Source organism: Bradysia coprophila, chromosome III (genome assembly GCF_014529535.1).
Source record: "Bradysia coprophila strain Holo2 chromosome III, BU_Bcop_v1, whole genome shotgun sequence".
NCBI classification, from domain to species: domain Eukaryota; kingdom Metazoa; phylum Arthropoda; class Insecta; order Diptera; family Sciaridae; genus Bradysia; species Bradysia coprophila.
This window is the reverse complement of record NC_050736.1, coordinates 406,406-430,953: the sequence shown is the minus strand read 5'-3', so window position 1 is coordinate 430,953 and position 24,548 is coordinate 406,406. Positions and strand designations below refer to the sequence as shown.

Here is a 24,548-nt window from a genome sequence, read left to right as displayed (position 1 = left end):
AATGCGTCTTACAGGGGGGAAGGCAAAACACTTAAATTCTCCTCCAATATATAGTTTACAATAATTTTTGTTTCATCTCGTTTAAAGTACAAAATGAGAGTCTTTGCTGGACAAGTTGAAAGAAACCGCAGAAAAATAGAAGAAGGTAAAGAAGAAAGAAAAAAAATGATTTTTTTACGTTTAGGTAGGCACAAGGTAAGGTTACAACTTTTCTTCATCGAATTGAATCACTTCATACTAATCTCTTGAGGAGATGAGATGTTTACAAATTGATCGTTCCGTGTGTGCACTGGTGTATTGATGTTGTTTTTTTTATCTTCTGTACAAGTAACGTGTGTGTAATGAAGATTATGTTTGTTGAGGTTATCCATATTTCATCTGTGGCGAGTAAATAATTGATCGTGATTTATGTTTATATTATTACTAAAAAATAAAAACAAATATATGTTCTGTACATATAGTGAACGATTTGTAACTGGAACAAATTGATTTTTTTTTTAAATTCAGTGTTTGAAATTTTCATGAATCGGAAAATATCACAACGATAAAGTGAAGTTTTTCTTATAAAAAATATATTTGAGAGTGGAAATGTTTTTAAAATTTCTTCGGATGAATTTAAACAATTTACGGTTTTTTAAGACTGAGGATTATTCGATTTAAAAGAGCTGAAACAACAAAAACGATAAACAAAATTTCCATCGAAATTTGTGCTATTTAAAATCAGCCCGGATTTAAGTAACTCAAAACGGATTAAAAATGCTTTTTGCAACGGTAAGTTTTGAAATGGGATAGCTGATATATTGAAGAGTTATAGTTAAATAAAAGTGTGAAATAGACGGCCGGTTTCGAAGAAGTTGTGATCTCACGGCCAAAAAAATCGTTCACTACTTTACTTCCGTCACATCTATTTGGCTTAAAATCTGATTTTCTTCTCCCATTCTGAAGAGTCCTTCCACTTCTGGGTTTTCCATAATGAAAAGTAATTTTAACACTGTCGACAAATAGACTATTTCCTCCAAACTTTTTAGTGAAAACTAAGTGATTTTGATGATTGATGATATGATATTGTAGAGAAGATCATATAAAACTTCAGCCACCATATATTCCGAGGTACATACCAAAGTGTCGAGGTTCACGCCGAAAGTTACATGGATTCCACCTTTGATGGGATAAATAAGGGAAATGAATTCTTGTGCTATTATTGACTTCGAATTCAATTTGAATTGGCCAGAAAATATCATTATTTTCATTGATCTCCATGATTGGTTCAGGGATAAAAATAATCTTTTAACGTATTGAAGTCATACCAAGTCAACAAAATCCCTAAAGGATTGTTTACAATTGAACTTTTTTTCTTGTAAATGTTAGATTCAAAGAAAAAAATCTGTAAAATATTTTACCATAGACATATGGAATGGTGCAATTTCTTTTAGTTACTGTAAGGCAGTGTTTAGGTTGTAAAATCATTTCTTTTTCAAATAGGACCATAAATTTTTTTATTTTCCATGATTTTTTCTTCGTTGGTGTTCTATTTAATGACTGCTTTAGTCGTAAAACAAACTAGTAGAAGCAAAACAGATTGAAGAGAAATATCCTTTCAGTTAACTCGTCATAATGGATAAAAATATCTCCAAATCAGCCCATTTTTGGTCGAAATTCCGGAGATTTATATCATTCAACATAATCGATCTTAACTATATGTTAATGACAATAACGATCTCTGCCTAGTGTCTTATCAAGCAAAACGAATGTTTTGTGAGTCGTTTGTATCAGCTTAAAAAACCTTATTTTTACGTTGCAATTCAATATTAGAATTTTCAAAATCAATTGAATTGTGGTCACACACGAATAATAAAACACCTTTTCTTCCTTTTTGGTTTAATAATTCCGTTTGTCGGGCTCAATTTTTAAATCACAAAGGAAAGAATACTGTAAAACCAAAGAAACAACCGCAACTTTGATAATCTAACCTTTATTTTATTTAACATTATTACCGTGTAACTCACAGTCATTTTTTTTTGCTATGGATGTAGTGTAGACTCAATTAATGTAGGTCTGTTACATGCAAAGAAGCAAAACCGAAGGAATTAAGTTAGAATGAACTGTGTGTGAACCAGTCCCCATAAGGCCATAGTCTGTCACATTAACTGATAGTCCTAGTAGGAAAGACCTAGTGTACATATATCTGAGCCGTCATACATTCTAGAAAATCAAAATGAAGTTATTCATCTTAAATGATGACTGAAATTTAAAAATTGAAGTGACTGACAAACTAAATTTTTCAATTTTATACTTGTCCGGCATGGCAGACGCGTCTAGACGTTCCAATCCATTACAAATACCTTAATTTTGAAACCAGGTCGGATTGCCTACAATGTGTGACGATTAAAATAAATAATAGTAGAACCGTTATAAAACGGTAATGTAACACAAGGGATTAGTTTTAAGTGGCCTTATGATGGGGAAATATATTTATAGTAAGTAGTTGTGCTATAACATTTTGTATGAAATCCTTTAAAAATTCGTTTTGGCTGAAAATCTCACAGAGTGTTCAGAATTCAAGATCCTTCAAAGATCTCCAATTTTGTTTTGTTTTGTTTTGTTTTTTTGAGCGCCTTGAGACGAGTCTTGTGGACTCACTACCAAAATAGTTATTTGTGTATCTGTTTTGGACGATTGTTTTTAACTCACTTCGTTCGGGCTACAACAAGCGAAATTGCCTAAAAACAATCGTCCAAAACAGATACTCAAAAAATTTTTCATGTAAGGGGTCGAAAACCTGAGAAAAATATCGAAACTCCCTCATTTTCGGCCCCGACACATGAAAAATATATTTTCACTGACTTAAAATTTCCGCTAGGAATTTCGCGCCGCGTCATTCACAATAATTGACAAAATGACACATTTTGTAAAAGGAAAATGTCACTTTGGGGGTTATTGTGAATGACGCGGCGCGAAATTCCTCAACACCTTAAGGAGATTGAATTAGGTCTCAACAACTTTTCCTCTGACAAAATTTAACCTGTTAAAGACGGCATGCATATGACCAGTAATATTATCGGGTTGATTTCCAATCTAGTACTTCAATTTTGTTAACATGCATTTTAATGTATAAAGGACCACATAGAGCTTGTCATTATTTTTGTCGCTGTTATCGATAACAGATTAATAAGAGTAAAACTAAAAAATCATGCAGCAATGCAAAGAAACAGTTACGCACCAATATTACCTTTCCCTAATTTTCAAAACATTTTTTTTTCGGTTTCAAATGAAGCTAAAAGTTACTAAACGAAAATCCTTGCAAAGTTCGGTACGTAAATTCATAAATGTTTTAACACATCTGTACCTTAAAAAATACTAAAAAACACAAATAGTCTGGAAAGAATACATAAGCATTTTCTCAATTCAGACACGGTCAGTGCATGTATCTTCTAAAGTACTTTTCTTCTGTATTCACCTCAATTATAAATCAGCACCTGTTTGATTCCATGCTTCTTATTTTACTACTTATATAAGTCTTTTTTTTGTTGCTCTCGCAGTGGTTCTGTATTTCTTTTTTTTATGATTTTTTCTTTTCTTTTTCGTGCACTGTGTCGGCATTTTGGTCCTTTGATTTTATATTTTGCGTATATCACGCGGTTAATAGGTACACGTATTTTATTTTTACGTGAAAAAGGTTTTTGTTTAGTAAGAAAATGTTATAATGTTGTATTTACACCTTAGCTTAGAGATTATTGTTTCGTTGAATTCGAAACAGCTTCTGTATTTTTTTGTAGGAGCATCATTGCTGTTGATGATTGAATATTTTAAGTTCTTCAGAAAATGAAGAAGAAAAAAAAATCAGAAAAAGAAGAAAGAGTACAAATTGATTGATAATTGCCCACCACTGTCTTATACATTTTTCTTTATATCATCATATTTTTCGAGACACTATCAGAATAAAGGCTTCCACGTAATATGCTATATAAATAAAGAAAAAATGTTCATTAATTACATTGCTCGATCATGTCATAAATCTTTGAAACTTTGATGTGGTTTTAAATGTTAATTCTTAACTACCTTATAATGATAATGCTTTCGCACATATGTTCGTGATGTGGCCCCATCGTATGCATATAAAGTATTATATACGAACATATATATTTGTTAAAGCATACCCATCATCTTCATTTATGAATAAATATAAGCTTTATGTTCATGATGATGCTCTCTCTGTGTCCATTCAGCACATACATTTACTGTATAGTAAACATAAATATGTAAAACACAAAAAAAAATCAAAACACAATCATATCCCATGTGTATAAGTTCCACCATAGTATACACATATCCACTTTTTATCCTTCTTCATCCTCATGATGTTACAGAAACTTTTATCTCACTAAAACGATGATAATATAGCTCGAAGACGTTTTTCAAAGAACGTAAACACACTCTTGGGTTTTTGGCGGAATCTTTGATCAGAATGCGAGCAAGGAGCTGCTGTTGTGATCATCATCAAAGAAACTTGCCGACTTACGTATATCTCATTTTAGCTTTCACTTTTTACCATTATTGCGTCCCTTCTTGTTGTTTCCATCTCGTAATACACACTCGGTGTGTACAGCGCGCTGTGTATGTAGATTTACGTATCGATATATACAACATTCACATATATGTATATTGGGTTCTTTTCGAGATCATGTTTAATGGGATAATGTGGACGAACGTTGTTTTGTATTGAAATTCTCAAGAGGTTATGTATTTTTACTACCGCAAAGTAGATATTTGTTGTTTAGTCGTATGGGCATAAATTTGTATCTTAAATACGTATACGCGCGCGCGGTTCATCTAACAGAACAAAACCGGTGAACTCTTATTATTATATGGCATTTTAATATGCCTTCAAGAAACAGTGTCGTTTCTTACAGTCATTATATTATTATTACTTTGTTTATGCGCTATATAATTTTTATTTCTTATTTTCACAAAACATATTCCAAGTATTTGCCTATATTTATTAGATCATCGATATTATGCATATGTATAAAAGGCATAAACCTGCACAATTAAGTAATTGTTTTATGATATGGAATTGGAATTATAATAAAAGAATTTGATTTATCAATGCTTCGCTCTGTATCATCGGTGCAATAATTTACATTCAGAAGTAATTATTAGATTGCATTTCTGTTTTCGTGAGGATTCACTTAAGAGAAAACCGGTATCTTCCTGGAAGCTGAATGAATACTAAGATACACAAAATTGTAGCTTCCAAGAAGCGGCATGAAGTTATTGTTTTGCTAACTCATGTTTTTTGATTTGGGCGTTGTTGTGGTCTATAATTGTATTCCTTGACACTGCAAGTGTGAGATAATTCGAATAGAATAGATTTAAAATGCATTAAATAATTTTTTTTAGACCTACTCCAAACTGTAGCCTTAAGCCGTAACCTCTCATATACGGTTATTCATCTGTTATCGATAACGACGACAATAATAATGACAAGCTCTGGGTAATATGGTCCCTTATATAGTGAAATGCATTTAAAAAAAATTGAAGTACAAGATTTGAAATCATCCGAATAAAATACTTTGAGATAGTAGACTTGATAATAATACTGGTCATATGCTTACCGTCTGTAACAGGTTGAGTAATGGAAAATCTTTGATCTAGTACAGATTGAAAACACTTCTTCCAAAGTGGTAATATTTAGAGGTTTCGATGTGATAAGTTAGTAACTGTCAAATTGTTTATTTGCCTCTTCCAGTTCCATTCGTACAGAATACCTATTTTCGACCTCCTAACAAGTCTAAAAGAGTTCCAGATGCGTTCATATTAACAGTAACACCCTTTCATTTACATTATCACTTTTGGGAGTGTAACAATCCTACAGTAAGTCTTTTGTTCCACCTGTGCGACTAGTTGTTGAAGTCAAGACATTTTGACAAACGTTCGAATAGTACCGTCAGTCATCTAATATTATCCATCTTTGCGAAGGAGTTACATTACAGTTAAAATTTTGTAAAACTGCCCATTAGTAGTTGTGCCAATAGATCTCAATTCGCCAGATAGTGCATTCAAATTTTAGGTTATCCATTGATGATTTCGCGCTTGATCGTTACTATCCCAAATTTGTGCCGCTACGATTTGTGATTTGATTCATTTGGATTTTTTTGTGGATTTTTTGGCCGTTTCAGTCAAAAATTTGGTTTGGTCCCCATAGACAAAGTTCCATTTTGAACATCAATGAAATGACTATTGATGCACTTTATTATAAAGGCTTTATAGGACCAAATGAAGTAAATAGTACTGTTTTATCCATTAATATACTCTGGAATGTAAAATATGAAAAGCCCCCAACAATTTTCCTTTTGATCAGTAGCAAACAACAGAACCTACCAACAGTCAAAGGCAAATATTTATTATGATTTTATGATAGTGTTTTGTGTACCATACTAAGAAGATAGACTCTCAGGAGCTCCACTTCTTTCTGTGTGTTTGAGAAACTTAATGGTAACGTAATTATGAGAGGCGACATTTCTACACGGTCAATATCGCCAGGAACGATAATATCGTTTTTTGAACGTTAATATCGTTTTTAGACAGGTAATATCGTCTAACTCTATAAAACGATATCAACATTCAGAAAACGATATTATCGTTCGTAAATTTTTCACCCACGACGACAATATTGTCTAAAATGTAAAATATCATGGAATTATCATTTAGCACGATATCATCGTACAGAAAACGAAAAAATCCATGAATTTTTTTAAGACGGTAATATCGTCCAGACAATATTTTAAAATTTTGAATTGTAGACGAAATTATCCATACTATCTGTAACATCCAAAAATGGTCACGATCGTAGTTATAATTATTTAACTCACTTCCCATATATCATGTGGAATGTGTTGTATCGGCTGCGACGCAGCGGCTGCTATATTGACGTTTGTTTATTTTTTATTTATTCTTTGGTCTGGATGGACCGTTAAAAAATTCCCATTTTTTGCACATTTTCTGGGAATTTTTTTCTATGACCGTTAGAAAATTCCAATTTTTTCACATTTTCTGGGAATTTTTTTCTACGACCGTTAGAAAATTCCCATTTTTTGCACATTTTCTGGGAATTTTTTTCTATGACCGTTAGAAAATTCCAATTTTTTCACATTTTCTGGGAATTTTTTTCTACGACCGTTAGAAAATTCCCATTTTTTGCACATTTTCTGGGAATTTTTTTCTATGACCGTTAGAAAATTCCCATTTTTTCACATTTTCTGGGAATTTTTTTTTTATGACAGTTAGAAAATTCCCATTTTTTGCACATTTTCTGGGATTTTTTTTCTATAATCGTTAGAAAATTCCCATTTTTTGCACATTTTGTGGGAATTTTTTTCTATGACCGTTAGAAAATTCCCATTTTTTCACATTTTCTGGGAATTTTTTTCTATTACCGTTAGAAAATTCCAATTTTTTCACATTTTCTGGGAATTTTTTTCTATTGCCGGTAGAAAATTAAAATTTTTTGCGTCGCAGTCGATACAACACATTCCACATGATAAATGGGAAGTGAGTTAAATAATTTAACTACGATCGTGACCATTTTTGGATGTTACAAATAGTAGTATCATAGTATCGTTCTTTTTTTAAATCATTAATTTTATCACTCTATCAGTCTATCCTGACGATATTGACCGTGTAGAAATATCCTGCCACCTCGTAATTATCTCAAACTTTGTATTTTTGATTGCTATTACGTCAATTGTGAGTCTTCGCCGGTAGATGTAACAATTTGGTTCCTTATCGTGTATTATAGCGACGTTTCTAAGAGCTATATTTTCATACGACAGAAAAGAAATGTAAATCGCATCGCAGTTATAATATGATGAAGTAAGAATGCCAATGGAAGATTTTTTGTCCCAAAACGTCGACACAGTACACGACAAATTTACCATGTTCAGGAAGACATTTGAACAAGTACACAACAAGAAATTTTCTAATGAGTGGAGGGCTGAATTTGAACTTCGAAGGCGGAAACGATGCAGAAAAGCTTCTAAAAAATCCGTTATTGCCCAGTAAAAAAATTCACCAGTGGAAGTTTTAAGTTATGACCTTTTCTTGACACCATTCTGGTGAAACTTACAAAGCAAAGATATTTTGCGATATAAAATATTAGCGAGAGATGAAAGTCGTATATGAATGATAAATGAAAATTACCACGGTAACACCATGACCGTATGCATACGAAGAAAATTTACATATACGAACCCACGTATCAAGACCAAAAACTTTCTGCGACTGTGGTCTAATAGCATACCTAATAATTTTTGAAAAGAAAGAAAGAAAGAACGAAATTCCAACTAAAATTTCCACAGAAAAACGTTTTTCATCTCGATTATATACCCTTCATGCTGCAATTAAATTATTTCCTGAATGACAAGATGATGTCAATGTGCTAAGTGAGTAGCTTCAATATTGATTGTAACATGTAAGAATGTGAACGGATTACATCTCATTTCACAGTTTGCCAACAGATGTGAGCGAAATACCTTCACATACCGCGTATCAATCGTATATAATACATTTGTAAGAGCATGATCGTTAAAGGTAACATAATAAAGGTATTTTATTTATCTTTAGCATTGTGTGTTGTGCCGCACACGTCACGTTCTAATATTTTAATCAATTACAAAAGCAAAAACTTGTTCCAAATTAGCTGACTGCTGCCAAATAGGCTTACAACAACGTAATATCGAGTATAGAACGAAAATGCAACATACTATGCGGCTTTATACATAAAAAGTCGCTACTGGTTATAGGAAGGAAAATATTTATAAGACGAACACCGACAAAATGTAATTTAGCGAGCGCCATGTACGGATATATACTGCAAAGAGTTCAACAAAAAAATTGAGCGTGCGGTTGCTTTTTATTTGTTTACACTTTCATGTGAATATTTACCATATTTCGGTTGTAATTCGTTATCTACCTTGTTTAGTTGAGAAACCGTCTATATAATTCTATAAGTAGAGTGATGTCTGTGTTTCAAAGAGCTTTATTACAAATACAAATTCTCAAAAGTTGAAAGGAAAAGTTCTTTTAAAAGTCAATTACTCCTCGCTGGTGCAACTATTTAATTAAGTACTGAGATTGATAAGATAAATGGAGTTTGAGAATGAATTATGTTAAAACGCAGTTCGAGTTCCAAATATATGACTCCCACCAGCCACTAGCACTGATCAATTCAAAATTTAAACAATTGTTCAGGGGAAAACTTTGATAACAGAAAAGTCTACCATGCTGGTTTGATATCAACTAAGTTTAGAAAACTTAGTGTTGCTGAGGCGTATGAACCCTGAATATTTTTTAAATCAAAATTGTGTAGGGCATATTTTTTTGAATTGGAACTTTAGAGCCTCGGCAATTCTCCGCTATCAAAGTTTTTTCTCCGCCAATAACGGATTTGCTCCACAGTTTTTCCGGCTCTCCCCATCCCCGAAAGTTTTGGATGTCCTCCCACATAACTCAGTGGTTCGCTGATGGTAAATTTTCAAAATCTGTAAAATCGTCTATCAGCGGACACCTGGAGACGATAGAGCGTGAAAAACTATGGAACATATCCGTTATTGGTGGAGACAAAATTTTGATAGCGGAGATCGCCGTACAATATGGGTTTAAAAGTGCAGACCTCCGCCAATTGCAATAGTTTTGTATGACCAGTTACCTCAGATCAAATTTTTAACACTTTGAGGCAATAGAGGAAGGACCAGTCTAATGCCTGAAACTACGATTTTTTCTTGAAACTAGAGTTTTCAGTCTTAAAAATTGTAACGCAACAGACGGAATCTGCCCTTAAGAAAAGATTACAAAGTTTTTCTGCTGTAAAGTTCTATAACTTTCCCTTTGTTCCCAGTTCTCTAGCTATATGAAATTAACCAAAATTCTTAAATATGATGACGGTGGTAGTGTTTCTCCAGCAATATTTATATTAGTCTTTGTGGTACGAGTTTGTTATAACGTACCTTTCATTTCCGTTTCAGATTACTTTTGTCGTTATATTCGCTGCGACCATACCTCAAAGCAACAGTCGTTCCACAAACATATCACATCCACGAGCGTTGATTGAAAGCAATTCTATTCAGCGACACTACGAAAATACTAGTGGCCGATCAGTCAGCGACTCGAAAGCTTTAAAAAGAGTATTTCTATCAAATCGCACTGTGACATGCAATGATGGTTCACAAGCAGGATTTTATTTAAGGAAATCGTCCAAGTCAAAGAGATGGGTGGTATTTTTCGAAGGTGGCTGGCATTGCTATGACATGGAATCGTGCAAAGTTCGTTGGACTAAATTTAGGCACTTGATGACGTCTGCAAAATGGCCAGAAACTAGAGAAGACGGTTGGTACCATAATACGTTTAACAAGTGATGACAATTTAATAACCCGAATGTAATCCTATTTATAGTTGGTGGTATACTATCACCACTGTCATCCGAAAATCCATATTGGCATGACGCTAACCATGTTCTAGTGCCGTATTGCAGCAGCGATTCTTGGAGTGGAACGAAAATGCAGGCTACTGATCGGTGGCGCTTCATGGGTTCTTTAATCGTTCGCCAAGTGATTGCTGATCTAATTCCATTGGGCCTTGGACGAACCCAAGGTGGCGAATTGCTTTTGGCTGGATCGTCTGCTGGTGGGCTTGGAGTCATGCTCAATTTAGATAAAGTTAAATCCTATCTGAGGGACGAACGTGACATTCGAGTCGCTGTGCGAGGTGTTAGCGACTCGGGTTGGTTTTTGGATAGAGATCCATTTGCACAAGGTGCTACTTCAGCTGCCGAAGTGGTAAAGCACGGGTGGAAATTGTGGGGTGGATCATTACCTGAAGCATGTACAAATGCACATCCAACTGAACCCTGGCGATGTTACTTCGGCCATAGGCTGTATCCAACACTTAAATGTAAGTTGTTTTGCTACTCTTGATTTGGGCTGTTTATCAATATTTTGACTTTGCAGCTCCGCTCTTTGTCTTCCAATGGTTATTTGATGAAGCACAAATGAAAGCAGATAGTGTTGGAGCACCAGTTACAAAAAAACAGTGGGACTACATCCATGACACAGGTATAGCACTTCGTGCATCATTGGATAACGTAACTGCTGTGTTTGCACCATCTTGTATTGGTCATTCCGTGCTCAGTAAACGAGATTGGTTGAGCATTAAAATAGACGACATATCATTACCGGAAGCGCTAAGGTGCTGGGAAAGGTCAACCAAAATCAACAATAAAGAATTGTCGAGGCGAGCATCAGATGGAAAGAAGCAACGAAACCATCGCAAGGGTAAGGGTAAAAATGTACACCAAAAGCGAAAAAATAAGAAAAATCGCAAGCAACAACCAGTTCAAGAACGGCACAGACTGTCGAAAGAGAGACGTCAGCAACAACGACGAAAGAATGGATTGGGTCGTAAGTCAAGAAATCAGGGCGCCAATAATTCACAGGATGAAATAAAATCACCTCGATTAGAACGGTCTCATATTCCAAAAGATCTGAAGTCGGGCAGGTCCGTATCAAATAATATAAATCAGAAAAACGGCAGAAAACGAAAAAATCAGCCACACCACAATCGCAACAATAACATTCACAATAAGCGAAGAATGGACCATGGCAACGGTCAACAAACTGTAGCCGAGCCGACCAGATGCTCTTTACGGTTATTGGAGCGATGCAGTTGGCCACAATGTAATCATTCGTGTCCGAGCATAACAAATCCGTTGACCGGCAAGGAGATGCGGTTTCTGGAATTGTTAGCATCATTTGGTTTAGACATTGAGGCTGTGGCGACGGCCTTGGGCATTAATATGACCACATTAAGTAATATGGACCGAACGGAATTGTTGAATTTACTAACCCAAACCAGCTAGTAAATAGTAATTTAATTTAAATTTTATATGAATTGTTGTTGTTGTTTTTTTTGTTTGTTTTCCATTTTATTTTTTAACTTTAATTTAAGAAATAAAAATTGGTCCGTTTTTTATACACAACCACGATAACACACCGATCTATTCATGGGTTAAATGACAATTTTTACCGTTAAAATTTTAATATTTATTCTCACAAAAAATTAAAGAAGTAATTTAAGACTGTTGATTTGTAGAATAATGGCATTCAAATAATGTCAGCATTTTGTGTACATATTTTGTGTAAAAAAATTAAGCAAGAATTTAAATTAATTTCTTAGTTTGTAATCCAATAGTTTGTAGTATTTAATGTAAATTCGTATTATTATCAATTCATTTAGTAACTGAAAGCAAATTTTAACTGCGATTATTTGACAGAGAACATCTCCAGTATTTTTCTAATTGACACATAGCTTTAAATTATTTATTTTAAATATTTTAATTATATTTAAGGGTTAACTAAAATTATTATATTACAACACAAATCCGAATTATGCCTTGTGAAGATACAGATAAAAACCTATAGCAATTCACGCCATAAGTGCGCCAAAAATTTAAATATTTACAACTGACAGTTGCACAAAATATCGCTGACGTCTTGTAATGAATCTCAAAAGCGTCGGAAACTAGTACCACTACACAGTATGTTTTGAAATAAAAGGAGCACTTACAGCGTGAATAGATATCAACACTAAAACAGTCGTCACGGACATAGAGAAGGTTGAAGACTTTTTATTTTTTGACAAATTTTTCTACAACGAAAAGATTTCCTAATATCGAATTTAATTGTGCTCTTGCTTTGTTCCTTAACATCATTCTACAAAACGAATTTCTCCGTCGATTAAAATAAATGGTACGTTTCTATGAGACACGTGATTAGCAAATCTCGTTTTTTCTTTAAGGCACAGATCGTGAAAAATGTATGAAAAATAGACACATGCGAAATATGACATAAAATGTATGAGTTATCTGTCAAATATTTTGCAAGCTGGGTGTAGACCTGATGCTTGCAAAATATTTGACATTTGGCTCATACATTTTATGTCATATTTTGCAGGCATTTTGCAACGGTCGATTTTGTATGCATTTTTCACGAACTGTGTACCCATCTTATAGTTCAAAATTTTGACCACTCGCATGCCAAATTTTGTGTGCTAATTAACTGAAAGCAAACTTCACGAAACGGAGTAATATTTGAATAAGGGATATGACACCCCTCTAACTAAAGGTATTATCTTAAAGCTCCTCAAAAGTGGATGATTTTGCACTAATTTATTTTACCGGAAACGTACACACATTTTTCGTAAAGCGTTTCCGCTAAAACGCAATTTTTAAGATTACCGCCTACATTTTGTTTCTACTGGGTCATCACTTTTGAATCTCACATCTCACCAAACGACAATATTGTTGTTTGTTTACATAATTGGTCACCATGAATTTTTCATAATTTCATTGGTTTTGACGAATATTTTAAGTAAACCGACGATTGTAATGTTTAAAAAACAGAAGAAGCACATTTCCGCACAAAATCTGAATTAAATCACATCGAAATCACCGAAATTATTACAATTTTCACAAATGACACTAAATTTTTGTGTTGGTTGACTGACGTTTCAAAAACCATACTCATGTTACAATTAACTACGATTTTCTTCGTTAAACCATATTTGACTAAGTTCAGAGTGGATGTGATTTGGGTGTGAAATTGAGTGGGAGGTGCTATTTTCATAGATTTTCTTTTTGTAAAATCTTTTCAATGAAACAATATTTTGAGAATGCTCGATATACGAGTTTCTTATTTTTCGTGTTTCTGCTGATATGTGACAAAAAATCGCGAAAAAAATCGATCCTTCCCTTCCTTATTCGTTGTTGCGAAAACGAATAAACTGAAAATTCTGACTGAAAAGTTAATTGAACAATTTTAAGTAACCAAGAAATATTTAAGTTTCAAATTAAGCACAATGAAATCTCTAAATTTTTCAGAAAAATGATAAATTTTATGTTGAATTTCTCAGAATTAAAAAAAAAATATTCCGCTTTCGTGAGGGTGGCTGTAATTTAGCTCAATGAATGTACAAACCAGGTCTCATGAGAGGTGAGTTTGTTTATATGAAATCGCTATGTCCTCCGGTTTGTATGAACAGACCGTACCTGGTTTGTACGTTCATAGGAAAATTGGAACTTAAAATTTGTCGATCCTATTGAATAAAGCAGCCAAACTTTGTTTAATATGCCACAATCAATCTTATATGCTTCACTTGTATTATTTTAAATTAAAAGGGATAAAATAGAAATCAACAAGACGATACCTGGCTCTCTTTCATCGCATTTCACTTTACTACAAATAACCCAATCTGATATAGAAAATTACTGTTTTGTAAGTAAGATCAAATTTAGATATCAACATTACTATTTATATAAAATGAGAATTATAGAAGAGTTAAGAGAATTTTCATTGTCATCTACCTCAACAGCATTATATTTTATAAAACAAACGTTAATAATATAACAATCAGTACCTGTTTAGAGTTAAGATTATTTAGAATTTTCAGAAAAATTTAGCGATATTTTAAATAATTTGAAACCTAACGAAAGATATTGACTTTGGAATAATTGAAATGAATTGAAAAACCTATTTGGAATCTTTTTTTAACAAAGGGTCAATTATAAGTAAAAAATTGTAATCAGTATACCGAGTAGGGAAAACACTATTTATTCAAATTTTAATTAAAATTAAAATCGTTTCAATTGACGTATAGGAAATAAATGTTGATTGTACATTTTTGCAATGTTTTTGAACATTTTAGGTATAAATATTTCTTTTAAAAAAATACAACGAAATTAATTGGACTAAAATATAATCAATGTAAAAAATATGAAATCGCTTTTTTCATTCTCGGATACCACGAGCCAACATTATCCTAAAATCGCATGATGTTTCCAACTAATAGAATAGTTCCTACTTCACTGGACTACCCATTTACTTCTAATTTGTAACTGGGTATAGCCCTTCGAGTCTCATGTCAGCTATCAAACCGGTCAAAAGCACAAACGAAAGAAAGTTAACTAACTATTTAGAGTTTGAAATGAACGTGTCAATCTGCGTTGCAATGGAAGTTTACTTGTGCTATATAACACCGAAACTAGAGATTTCTTCCTAGAAACTCACAATAGAATAATTGAGCAAAATCCGAAGAATTAACGGTATTTATGTGAAGGCAACGCACTGCAAGCATGCGTGATGGAAATGACAGTTGCCGAGTACTATTTTGTATGAAAATGTTTTCTTTTATAGTTTGTGTTAACTCATTTGAATTTGATGGCTTAAAATACATGAGGTCAAAACGAGTGCATAAAAGAACAATAACATCGATTGCATAGGCTGGGAGATAAGATCACAGGAAGTGGGCAAACATCCAAATAATAATTCGTATTTTAAACAATCATCTAAAACAGAAAATTAATGCATTGATTGAGTCTACTGATGTTAATTTGATCAAGGTTCTGAAGGAACAGATTAAGACACCCACGAGGGCGGCTGACACACAAATTTTGACAAATAGATGCTATTTATTGAACATACTCATTACAGATTGTTTGAAATGTCAACTTGATAAAAACCATTTTTTTTTCTTCAAGTTGACACTTCAAACAATCTGTTATGAGTATGTTCAATAAATAGTATCTACTTGTCAAAATTTGTGTGTCACCGCCTTCGTGATCAACTCAGATGTGTCTTAACCTGTTCTTTCAGAACCTTGAATTTAATGTGATCCTAAATTGATAACTCATTTAAAAACAATATTCAGACAAGGGACATGTCCCACCCAAGATATGGGATTTGGTAAAATTTGGAAAAAAGAATGCCTGTTGCAGGTAATCATCAATCGAAATATTTTTGTGAATGTTTTTTGCATCCCAACAGGAGTTATAAATATGCAAGATGTTATTAGTTGGTTACATGTATGAAATCGACAAAATGAATTACATCAGTAATTTTATTCCTCGACGAAATAAAACCAAAGTTTTGAAAATAGGTTCAGACTTTTCCGTTTTTTGCCAACACTTTATAAATTTCATAAGACGTATTTTCTGACGTAAGACCTTTGACTTTACAGTCAAGGTAACTAAAGCATTGTCTTTTGCTTCAGTTAAATTTTACATTTGAGAGTAGAGTAGAGTAGAAAAATCAATATTTCCAATGTAAATTTATTTTTTATTTATTAATTGAATCAATTGTTATATCACTGAAATTGTAGACTGGAAATATAACCAAAATATTCTTACGAAATTGTAATTCCCAGTTCAAAACTGGTTTATTGTCCATCAGCCTTCGGTTTCGCCAATTCATCACCGAATTCGTCGATCAACTGGTTGTAATCTGGTCGAGGAATTTCAAAAGGTTGTGTCGTTCGACCGTACATGATACCACCAAATCTACTAACTGGTCTCAGTACCTTAAGATCGATCAAGTTCTTTTCATCATTGATAGCATCTTCTCTAGCCCAAAACTGAACTCCTTCGATAATTGCCATAACAGCCGATTTTTTTCCAGGAACAGCTCTACTATCAAACTCTTTCGTTTCGACCAAAATCCCTTCAATGCTGAAAATAGCCTCTTTGACACGCGATGATTTGACACGACAACAATCTGCCGGAGTTAATCCGGACAAAACCCATTCAGAAACACCATACGGTGCATTCGTAGACGTTGCATTCGCCGCCTCAATGAAATGTTCACTTACGATATTAATTACACACTCCTTTGTCTCTACTAAATTACGCAACGTATCTTTTGCCTGCTCCAGTCCACCAGAAAATGAAACAACAAACAATGGTGGATCATGATTGACCGTTTGAAAATAACTGAATGGTGCAATATTCGTGCTGCTGCCATCAGCACTGCGTGTAGATATAAAACCAATTGGTCTTGGAACGATGGCGCTGATCAACAGTTTATAATTGTAGACAGACGGTCGTCCATCTTCATGTGGATCGATGGCAATGTGACTCTTCTGCAAACATTCACCGTTATCATTGCTACCATCACCCGGTTTCCAGTTCGGTGAATGTGTTTGTGTGAAATAGACTTCTGCAGATTTATCATAGGCTGGACGTGACGCTTCAATGGACTTAAAGTCACCGTGTGGATTTCGACGAACAATTTTCTCCTCGTCAGCCATTTCTTTCGCTGAGGTAGATGTGCAAGTATTTTTGATAATAGTGTCTCGTTTTGTTGAGCTGTTACAGGTTAGTTCGGCCGACAGAAGTCCTACATTGAATGCGATTTAGTAGCAGATAGTCAAATCAGTCTAATGATGCAACTTACGTCCTAATGTTGTTCTTGCTACTCGCACCTTTGCTATGAACTGTAATTAGAAAATTGTTCTCAATAAACGTTTCGGTGAAAGATAAGTTACTCAGCAAAAAATTAGTAACGAATTATGACCTGTTGACTGGATAGGAGACACAACACAAATGAATGTTAATATTTAGAAATATGCACATTACAAGATTAACAATTTTTATCACAACCACACAAACCATTTACTTAATCACTAATTGATAAAGCAATGTAGTACATCATAAATGGTATTATGTGAAAGCCGAGGGGAAAACTGCTCAGAAAAGTCATGGTACAGAGCACAGAAAAGTCACAATACGAAAACACGTAAAGTCAAAGTCATTGTATTGGGTGATCTTGACTCTCAGCATCATACGAAGTCATGGTACAGCGTTTTTCGAAGTAATTTCCCCCTCGGCAAAAGCACAGTCAATTATGATTCGTTGTAATTTTTATGATTCGTTTAATGTTTGTATAATGACATTGTAAAATGTAATTATGTTAAGTCAGATATTCAAAATTATGAAAAGCAATAGTGATAGTGCATCTATTCCATCCATTCTAAGGGCATTCATTTTTCCAAAAATGTGTCAATAGGAAATCGTCTTCCAACACACAAGACTATGCAGTCTATTTAGACCGTGATTGTCACGCAATAGAACAGTGTTAGTCAGTTTAAATAATAGTAAAGTGTCACGAACAGAGAGCAGTTAGTTATGGAATGGTTTCCAAATTAATTGGTGAAATGGTCACAATATTCCACCTAGAGAAAGCCGTAAAAAAATGAAACTCCAACTGTTTACCCTTATCCAAATTACCATTATTTTTCACTGTCTATAGATGCAACAACCTACCCAACTTCGGTGGTTTAAATGTTTGTTTCAGTCATCTGCACAAAACAAATTCCAAAACACAATTAGTTATTTCACTTAACTTTATTTTTCTTTATTTTTAAGTCATTTGACAGTAGAAACATGACAGTGATGCGCAAACTTAAGTCTAAGTGGTGCGCGCCAATATATAAATCTTTAGATAACAAAGAACAATTTTAGAAGAGTGATGGTCCTATCACCAAAGAGATACGTTAAATCAGCTCAAAGATTTTGCTAATAGTTACGTGGAAACGTTGCTTCTCGTAACTAATTCAAAATGAAATTTTAGTCGGAACTGTGAGCATATTTCACCGATTGTCACCAGCACACAAGAAACACAACATATTTTACATGCTTGGATATTTTTATGAGTTTAGTTTTTCAAAATTCCATAAAATTCTTAAAACATTCCTTTAAATTCCTAAATTTCTGAAATAAATTTAAAAAGTTTTCTTTAAAGAATTTTATGTAATTTATAAGATTTAAATTCCTAAAAATAGGCTCTGAATCAGAGGCGAAGATGAGAGAAATTTTGTTGAAAAATGTACAACAAGCGAAATTGTCTAAAATCAATAGACCAAGATAGATACGTAAATAACTATTATTTAATTAGTTTAAGCTCTATAGCTTTCGTTTTGCTAAAAGTGAACAGAGTAAATTTATTTCAATTTCTTATGGAACTGGAACATAGTGCTATGAGTTCAAACATGCTCGAGAAACCTTTAGTGACTCATATCACTCATATCAACTATTACATTAAAAGTTAGAATTTTATAATGAAAATTTGGAGTCAAAATATGCAATGTAAGAACAAGTGTGCTGTACAATGCTACCAGTCTTAAACCATGCATGGGTGACTAACTTGTCTTCTATACTTACAAAGGACGATGCGAAAATATGTGGCCAGTAGTATACATAAACCGCGAAATTGTCTGTCATGCTTACGGTCGTAAATGGTGCTGGAAATTCGGGAAAACGAAGGATAATTTTTTGCCTGCATACATTTTTTTGGAGAACAGTTTATGTTTCGTCGATGTCGGAATCCAATGAATTGAAACTCAAATGTTAAATTAACAATTTCTCAATTTTTAATAAATATTTTGCGGAATTGTAACATAATTTGCTTTTTAACATAATGAATCCGTTATAACTAAATGTGTTGAGTAAACAGAAACTTAAATCTTAAAGTCGAATACTTTAAACGTTTAAACAAAGAGAAAAACGTTAATAAAAATGTTATCTTAACAGCTTGAACTCAAGAGCTTGATTTGTAGGACATTTACAAGTATTTATCATAAGCTACAAATGCTGGCCAAGGAGACTTCTAAGTTGATTTTTGATTTATATAAATATGAAATGACAGTTTAATCATAGCGCTTTTTATCACGGACACAATATTACGGGTATAACTTAATGCGACGAAATCTGTTAAATGAAATGACAACATAAATTAGTGTAAATAATTTAAGTTTTTGAAGTCTAATCAGCCAGAAACAATTATAGTCTTCTGTAAGAGTGGTATTAGTATATTGTTTTCTTTAGCTTCCTATTACTAATTTTTCAACAAAATCAATTTCCGGTCATTGATCGATTCATGGATCTATAGATCGAGTAGATCAACTTTTAATTTAGCTGTACAAAATAGATTACCGCGGGGGAGAGCACCCATGAAAATAAATATAAATTTTGTTGAAGCATTCACCTGATTTTAATCTTGAGTACGAATCGCACAGTCTCCATTTAGGGAAAAGTTCTCCGTTTCCATTCCTTTTTGCCTTCGTTTACGACGAAAAATTGAGCACGATTCAATTTTGTCACCGTTTAGTACACAGTTTTCTCTCAAAAATTCATTTCGATTCACTATCTTTTGTTGAATTGTCATGTAAACGGATGAACCGATTCTTAAACGGAGTGTAGTGCAATTTATGCTTTAATTTGGAAAACTGAACTGAGGCTAACATCAGCCCACGGTCCCATTCTGCGATAGAACGTAAAAAATGAATGAATGCAGGGTTGTATATTTAAGAGATTTTTTTAAAGAGAATTCTCTCCCATGGAGCCCTGTCATTCATATGTTCTACCTAGCAGAAACGATTTCATTTATCTGGAACTGAACTGAAAACACTATTATCCAATAGACCGTTTAAAAGAGAGTTGTTTCTGTAAAAATGTCTGCCTATGTATGGCTAACAAATATGAGTTTGTCATATGGAAATCCGCCCTTTTAAACGGTCTAGTAAGACATTTGAAGTGCAATAGAATTGCTAAAAATGTTTTTATGACGTCTACAGACATCATGATCTCTATGAGGAAATGAATCGATACAATTCGAAAGTTACTCGACTTTGACAGGACTTATTATGCGGACTTTTTTTCGGGAATTCTTAGGAATTTTTCAGGAATTTTATCAGACTTTTTGAGAATTTTTGTTAAATTTCCTAAGTTAAAATTCAACTTTTTTGAAATTCTAATATAATGTCTAAGTGACGGCATTGCAACCTATCAGTCAAACAGTTAATTAAGGGTCGCGATGTGGTCAATTCTTTCGGTTTGCCGATTTAGGACGATTGATTTGCGAGTCGGCAGATCGAGCAGTACGTGTCGAACACCATTAGAAGTCGGTCGTCATTTAATGTCGCGTCAATTTATTTGTAATTGGTTTTAGTAGAACTATTATCACCTACGGATTAATAAAGATTTAGTTATACTTTAACTTTTGTGTCGCGTATGTTATTGAAGCCGAACCGACCAGGCGGTCGACAGTATTCAGCGATGTTATTTTGGTAGTTAAAGAGAGAAGAAAACGATGTGAGATTTGCCAAAATTAAATAATTTTTATAATTAAAATTCCGAATAATTAGCCCTGGACTATGATGAGCATGAGTACATTACAATGGAGTAGTATCTTCAATCAAAAGCTGATTTTTTAAGATGGACAAACAATTTAGTGTTAGAAGTATAAATACCTCAACGAAAAGAGTATTTTGTAGGCTACATTCTCAATATAGAGAGAGACTTACACAATTTGCTCAATGATTCAAGGATTGTTTGGAACTATGTCGTAAATAAAATAGCTCACTACGAAGTGAGCTTTCAGTGAGTCTAGACTTTGTTGAGTGTGTTACAAGTAATTGTGACGTGTGTGCATCTAATTCTAGGAAATAGCATTGAACTTAATCTCTAAAATTAGTAAATCTTTACGTTGGCAATCACTTGATGAAGAAACCCATTTGAATAGTTCCGTTGAGCTACAAACTTACAATTAGCACTTTCCGCAACGTTCACCAATTTCATAACCACTTATCCTGCCACTTTTGCTTAATTCTACGTCAGTTTCGCGTTGAGGTCACACTGTCGATTGTCTTGATTGAAGCAAACCGAAAACGATCCGTTTCTCTAATAACCATTCGTCGCCTAATCTTTCGATTTTCCCGATATTGCTCCTTATTGTTTGCATTTTGTCCACGTCGAAATTGTGGTAGACTTCTATCATCAACCATGTCGTTTCTGCGCTTGTTCCTCAATATTGATGAATTTTTCGGAACAATTGTGCCAGACTGTTTTTTGATTGGGTCATTTTCCTGTTTTATCTTATTGTTTCGCTTCACTTTATTTACCGGATTGATGAGCTTACGCTTTTTCCGCACCAGCGAATAGTCAATGTTTTCGTTGGATTTGGGTCGAAGGCTCTTTTTCACTTCATTATCGGCAAATTTCACTGTGCTGTTCCGTTTCCTCCGTGGCAAAACGGTCGCACGTTCGGACGATTGCTCTTCCACAACTTCCGTATTGTGAGACGTGTGTCTATCGGATGTAACCGTTTTACTTTGATTCGTAGTCTTCGATGCAGCTATTACCAACTGTTTTGACGCTATCGTTGTTGTGGTGGTCGTCGTGGTCGATTGACGTGACTCCACGGTATTAGCCGGATTTTCAAAACGGTACGATGAGGGCAAACAGTTATTGATGAATTCAGTATCCGAATCACCATTCGATCGGAGTAAATCAAGATCACTGACACACACCATATTCGACGTACCGAATGGTTGATTACTAGCGCTGCTGGTAACACCATTTCGTGGAAAATCTTCGAGCAGGTCAGTATTGGTGTCGATCGTAATGTCGGACATGATTTCATAGTCGTTCGGTTCCGACTTGATTACACGTCGATGTTGAAGATTGGATAAGCTGACAGGAAAAGTAATCGGACGAACTGTTGCCGCTGATCTCTCCAATGTTCGTTGCTCGACGCTATGTACGGTACTGTTTTCACTATTGGGCGAATGATTGACACCATTTTCAATTAAGTACTGCTGATGCTTTCCGTCGATTTCAACAGCCAGCGTTTTGAATTGATACGATACATTGAGTTGAATGATGCAGAGATCACATAGCATTTTTGGTTTGTTGTCGAATTCGTCTATCTAAAATTTTAGAAATGGAAAATTCATTGTCTTTTGAAGTTCAAGGTCCTTAAAGAAAAAAAGACGCGAAGCTTTCATTTTAAAAGAACAAATTTCGTTACAGAAATCACACAGTCTGACGCATCAGTCATGGACAAATCGTGTGGGAAGGCTCCATACACAAATTTTTCAACAACATATCGATGCTCCACTTCATTTGAAAATCTCATCAAAATTTCATTATTCTGTTTATAGTAAATTCAACCTAACCTTAATCATGGTCACGAAGCGCAATTTTTCCAATAGTCGTGAATTTGATGACACACATTGTAGTGATGATGATTCTAATGTTCTATTTATTTTTTCGAAAATATTTCGCGATCCCTCTTTGTTGCACACTCTGCACTTTTTGAAAAAAGTTCTTTGATCTAAATTCATCGTTTTCTCGTAAATCACAGTTAAACTATTGAAATGCGAATTTCAGTTAAGAAAATTGTGAAAAATACAAACGAAAATTTTCAAAAATAAAACTTATGTGGACAAAATAATGTTTTACTACGATGCGAGGAAAGTATATATGACATGATTACAATGGTTTACAATGGTAGGTTTTGACTTTTGACGTTTTGGCAGGGTTGCTGTAAACAATGAAAGTAAATAGATAGGTATGGCCAAACGTTCAAATTTGTTCTAGCCGGAGCACATACGGATTTGCATGGTGCCACCTCAAACGAACTCATTTCAGTGCAAATTTCCACTAGAAATGAGTTCGTTTGAGGTGGCGCCATGCAAATCCGTATGTGCTCCGACTTGTATGGACTTGCCATACCTACTGATCTACTTTCATTGGCTGTAAAGATCACACATTCATAGGTTTGTTTCAAGTAACTGTAAACACGAATTTTGACTGACCGAACGACCACGATTTGATCCACAGATATCGGCTTTCAAATAATAGTTGATGACTGATGAGGTTATGCCTCTATGGATATTTGACAATTATGGCCTTGGAACAGACCTATCCACTGTAATATTTTGAGTCAATAGATCAGTGTCAAATAACGGTTTCTTAACTAATGCATGTAAAACAAATACCAAATTGATCCACCTCACCTCAACAAAAAAATAAAAATTTCATATAAACTTTTTGAATTTCGATTTTAGCTCGATGAAAATGACAGCTCATTTGACAGTGTCAAATTGACACCTCAAGTGACATTGACAATGATCTATAAGCTCTATAAGTCTGTTCCAGCATAACTGTGAAAACGATGTTTGACAAGCTGAAAGCGAACGAGAGCATCCACAGAGCCATAACCTCAACACTTTTGGGAACATTTAATGAACAATATCTTTTTGGTTTTTAAAATATCTTTTTGGTTATGTCTCTATGCCATAGAGTCTATGGATGACTTTGTTTTGTATACCAGGAAATCAGCGTGGATATTAGTGCTAGATTTGACAGCTAGTTAAGCTGGCAAAACGAGAAAAATAATAATCAGACTGTTATGAAGGAGGCGATTTGCCAGGCACGTCATACGACTTAAATCAGTTCTCTTTCTGACAAGTCCAAGTCCAACTAGACAGATCTCGAGACAGATTCATTGTATTTGTATTAGTGCTCTTTGTGCGTCCTTTATTACTCAGCTAGTGATATCCGACTTTTAGTTAATAAAAAATGTGTCACAACTTGACTGATATATATTATTTATCAGTTAATGTATATTTTACCAAAAAAGTTTTATGAATTCTAAGACTTAGTGAAAAATTTAGATCATGTTGTTGTCTACAACATTTTTCTTCATTTTGCCAAAAATGTGGCATACTATCATGGCTTCACAGTGAAATGTCGACTTAAAGAATGTCTTGGTCATAAATAAGTCTTATCAAGGTTTGTTCAATCATTTGTAAGCATAGAAGCAAGAAAGATTTTATTAAGTGTGTAACATCCACCCACTTCAAGCACTCTACTCTTTACATAA

At 34.0% G+C, this 24,548-nt stretch overlaps 3 protein-coding genes across 5 annotated transcripts; 1 reads left to right on the top strand and 2 right to left on the bottom strand.

Annotated features, from left to right (window-relative positions):
- The first annotated feature begins 229 nt into the window (after positions 1-229).
- On the top strand, positions 230-12,882 carry LOC119074671 (palmitoleoyl-protein carboxylesterase NOTUM). Its single transcript, XM_037180958.1, has 4 exons — positions 230-771; positions 10,023-10,383; positions 10,450-10,947; positions 11,004-12,882. Exons 1-4 carry the CDS (start codon positions 757-759, stop codon positions 11,909-11,911), a joined length of 1,782 nt encoding a protein of 593 aa, XP_037036853.1. The 5' UTR covers positions 230-756; the 3' UTR covers positions 11,912-12,882.
- Positions 12,883-16,142: 3,260 nt separating this feature from the next.
- Positions 16,143-18,218, bottom strand: LOC119074649 (uncharacterized protein aq_928-like). Of its 3 annotated transcripts, none has more exons than XM_037180939.1 (3): positions 18,110-18,217; positions 17,277-17,316; positions 16,143-17,219 (listed from the first exon to the last, which is right to left on the bottom strand). In XM_037180939.1, the coding sequence occupies exons 1-3, from the start codon at positions 18,110-18,112 to the stop codon at positions 16,264-16,266; spliced, it is 999 nt and encodes a 332-aa protein (XP_037036834.1). In that variant the 5' UTR covers positions 18,113-18,217; the 3' UTR covers positions 16,143-16,263. The 3 variants fall into 3 exon arrangements, with proteins under 3 accessions (XP_037036834.1, XP_037036826.1, XP_037036842.1); XM_037180931.1 differs by having other exon boundaries at positions 16,165-17,219; positions 18,095-18,134; XM_037180947.1 differs by having other exon boundaries at positions 16,166-17,219; positions 18,146-18,218.
- Positions 18,219-19,228: 1,010 nt separating this feature from the next.
- LOC119074587 lies at positions 19,229-23,155 on the bottom strand. Its single transcript, XM_037180827.1, has 2 exons — positions 22,837-23,155; positions 19,229-22,587 (listed from the first exon to the last, which is right to left on the bottom strand). The coding sequence occupies exons 1-2, from the start codon at positions 23,002-23,004 to the stop codon at positions 21,493-21,495; spliced, it is 1,263 nt and encodes a 420-aa protein (XP_037036722.1). The 5' UTR covers positions 23,005-23,155; the 3' UTR covers positions 19,229-21,492.
- Positions 23,156-24,548: the final 1,393 nt, after the last annotated feature.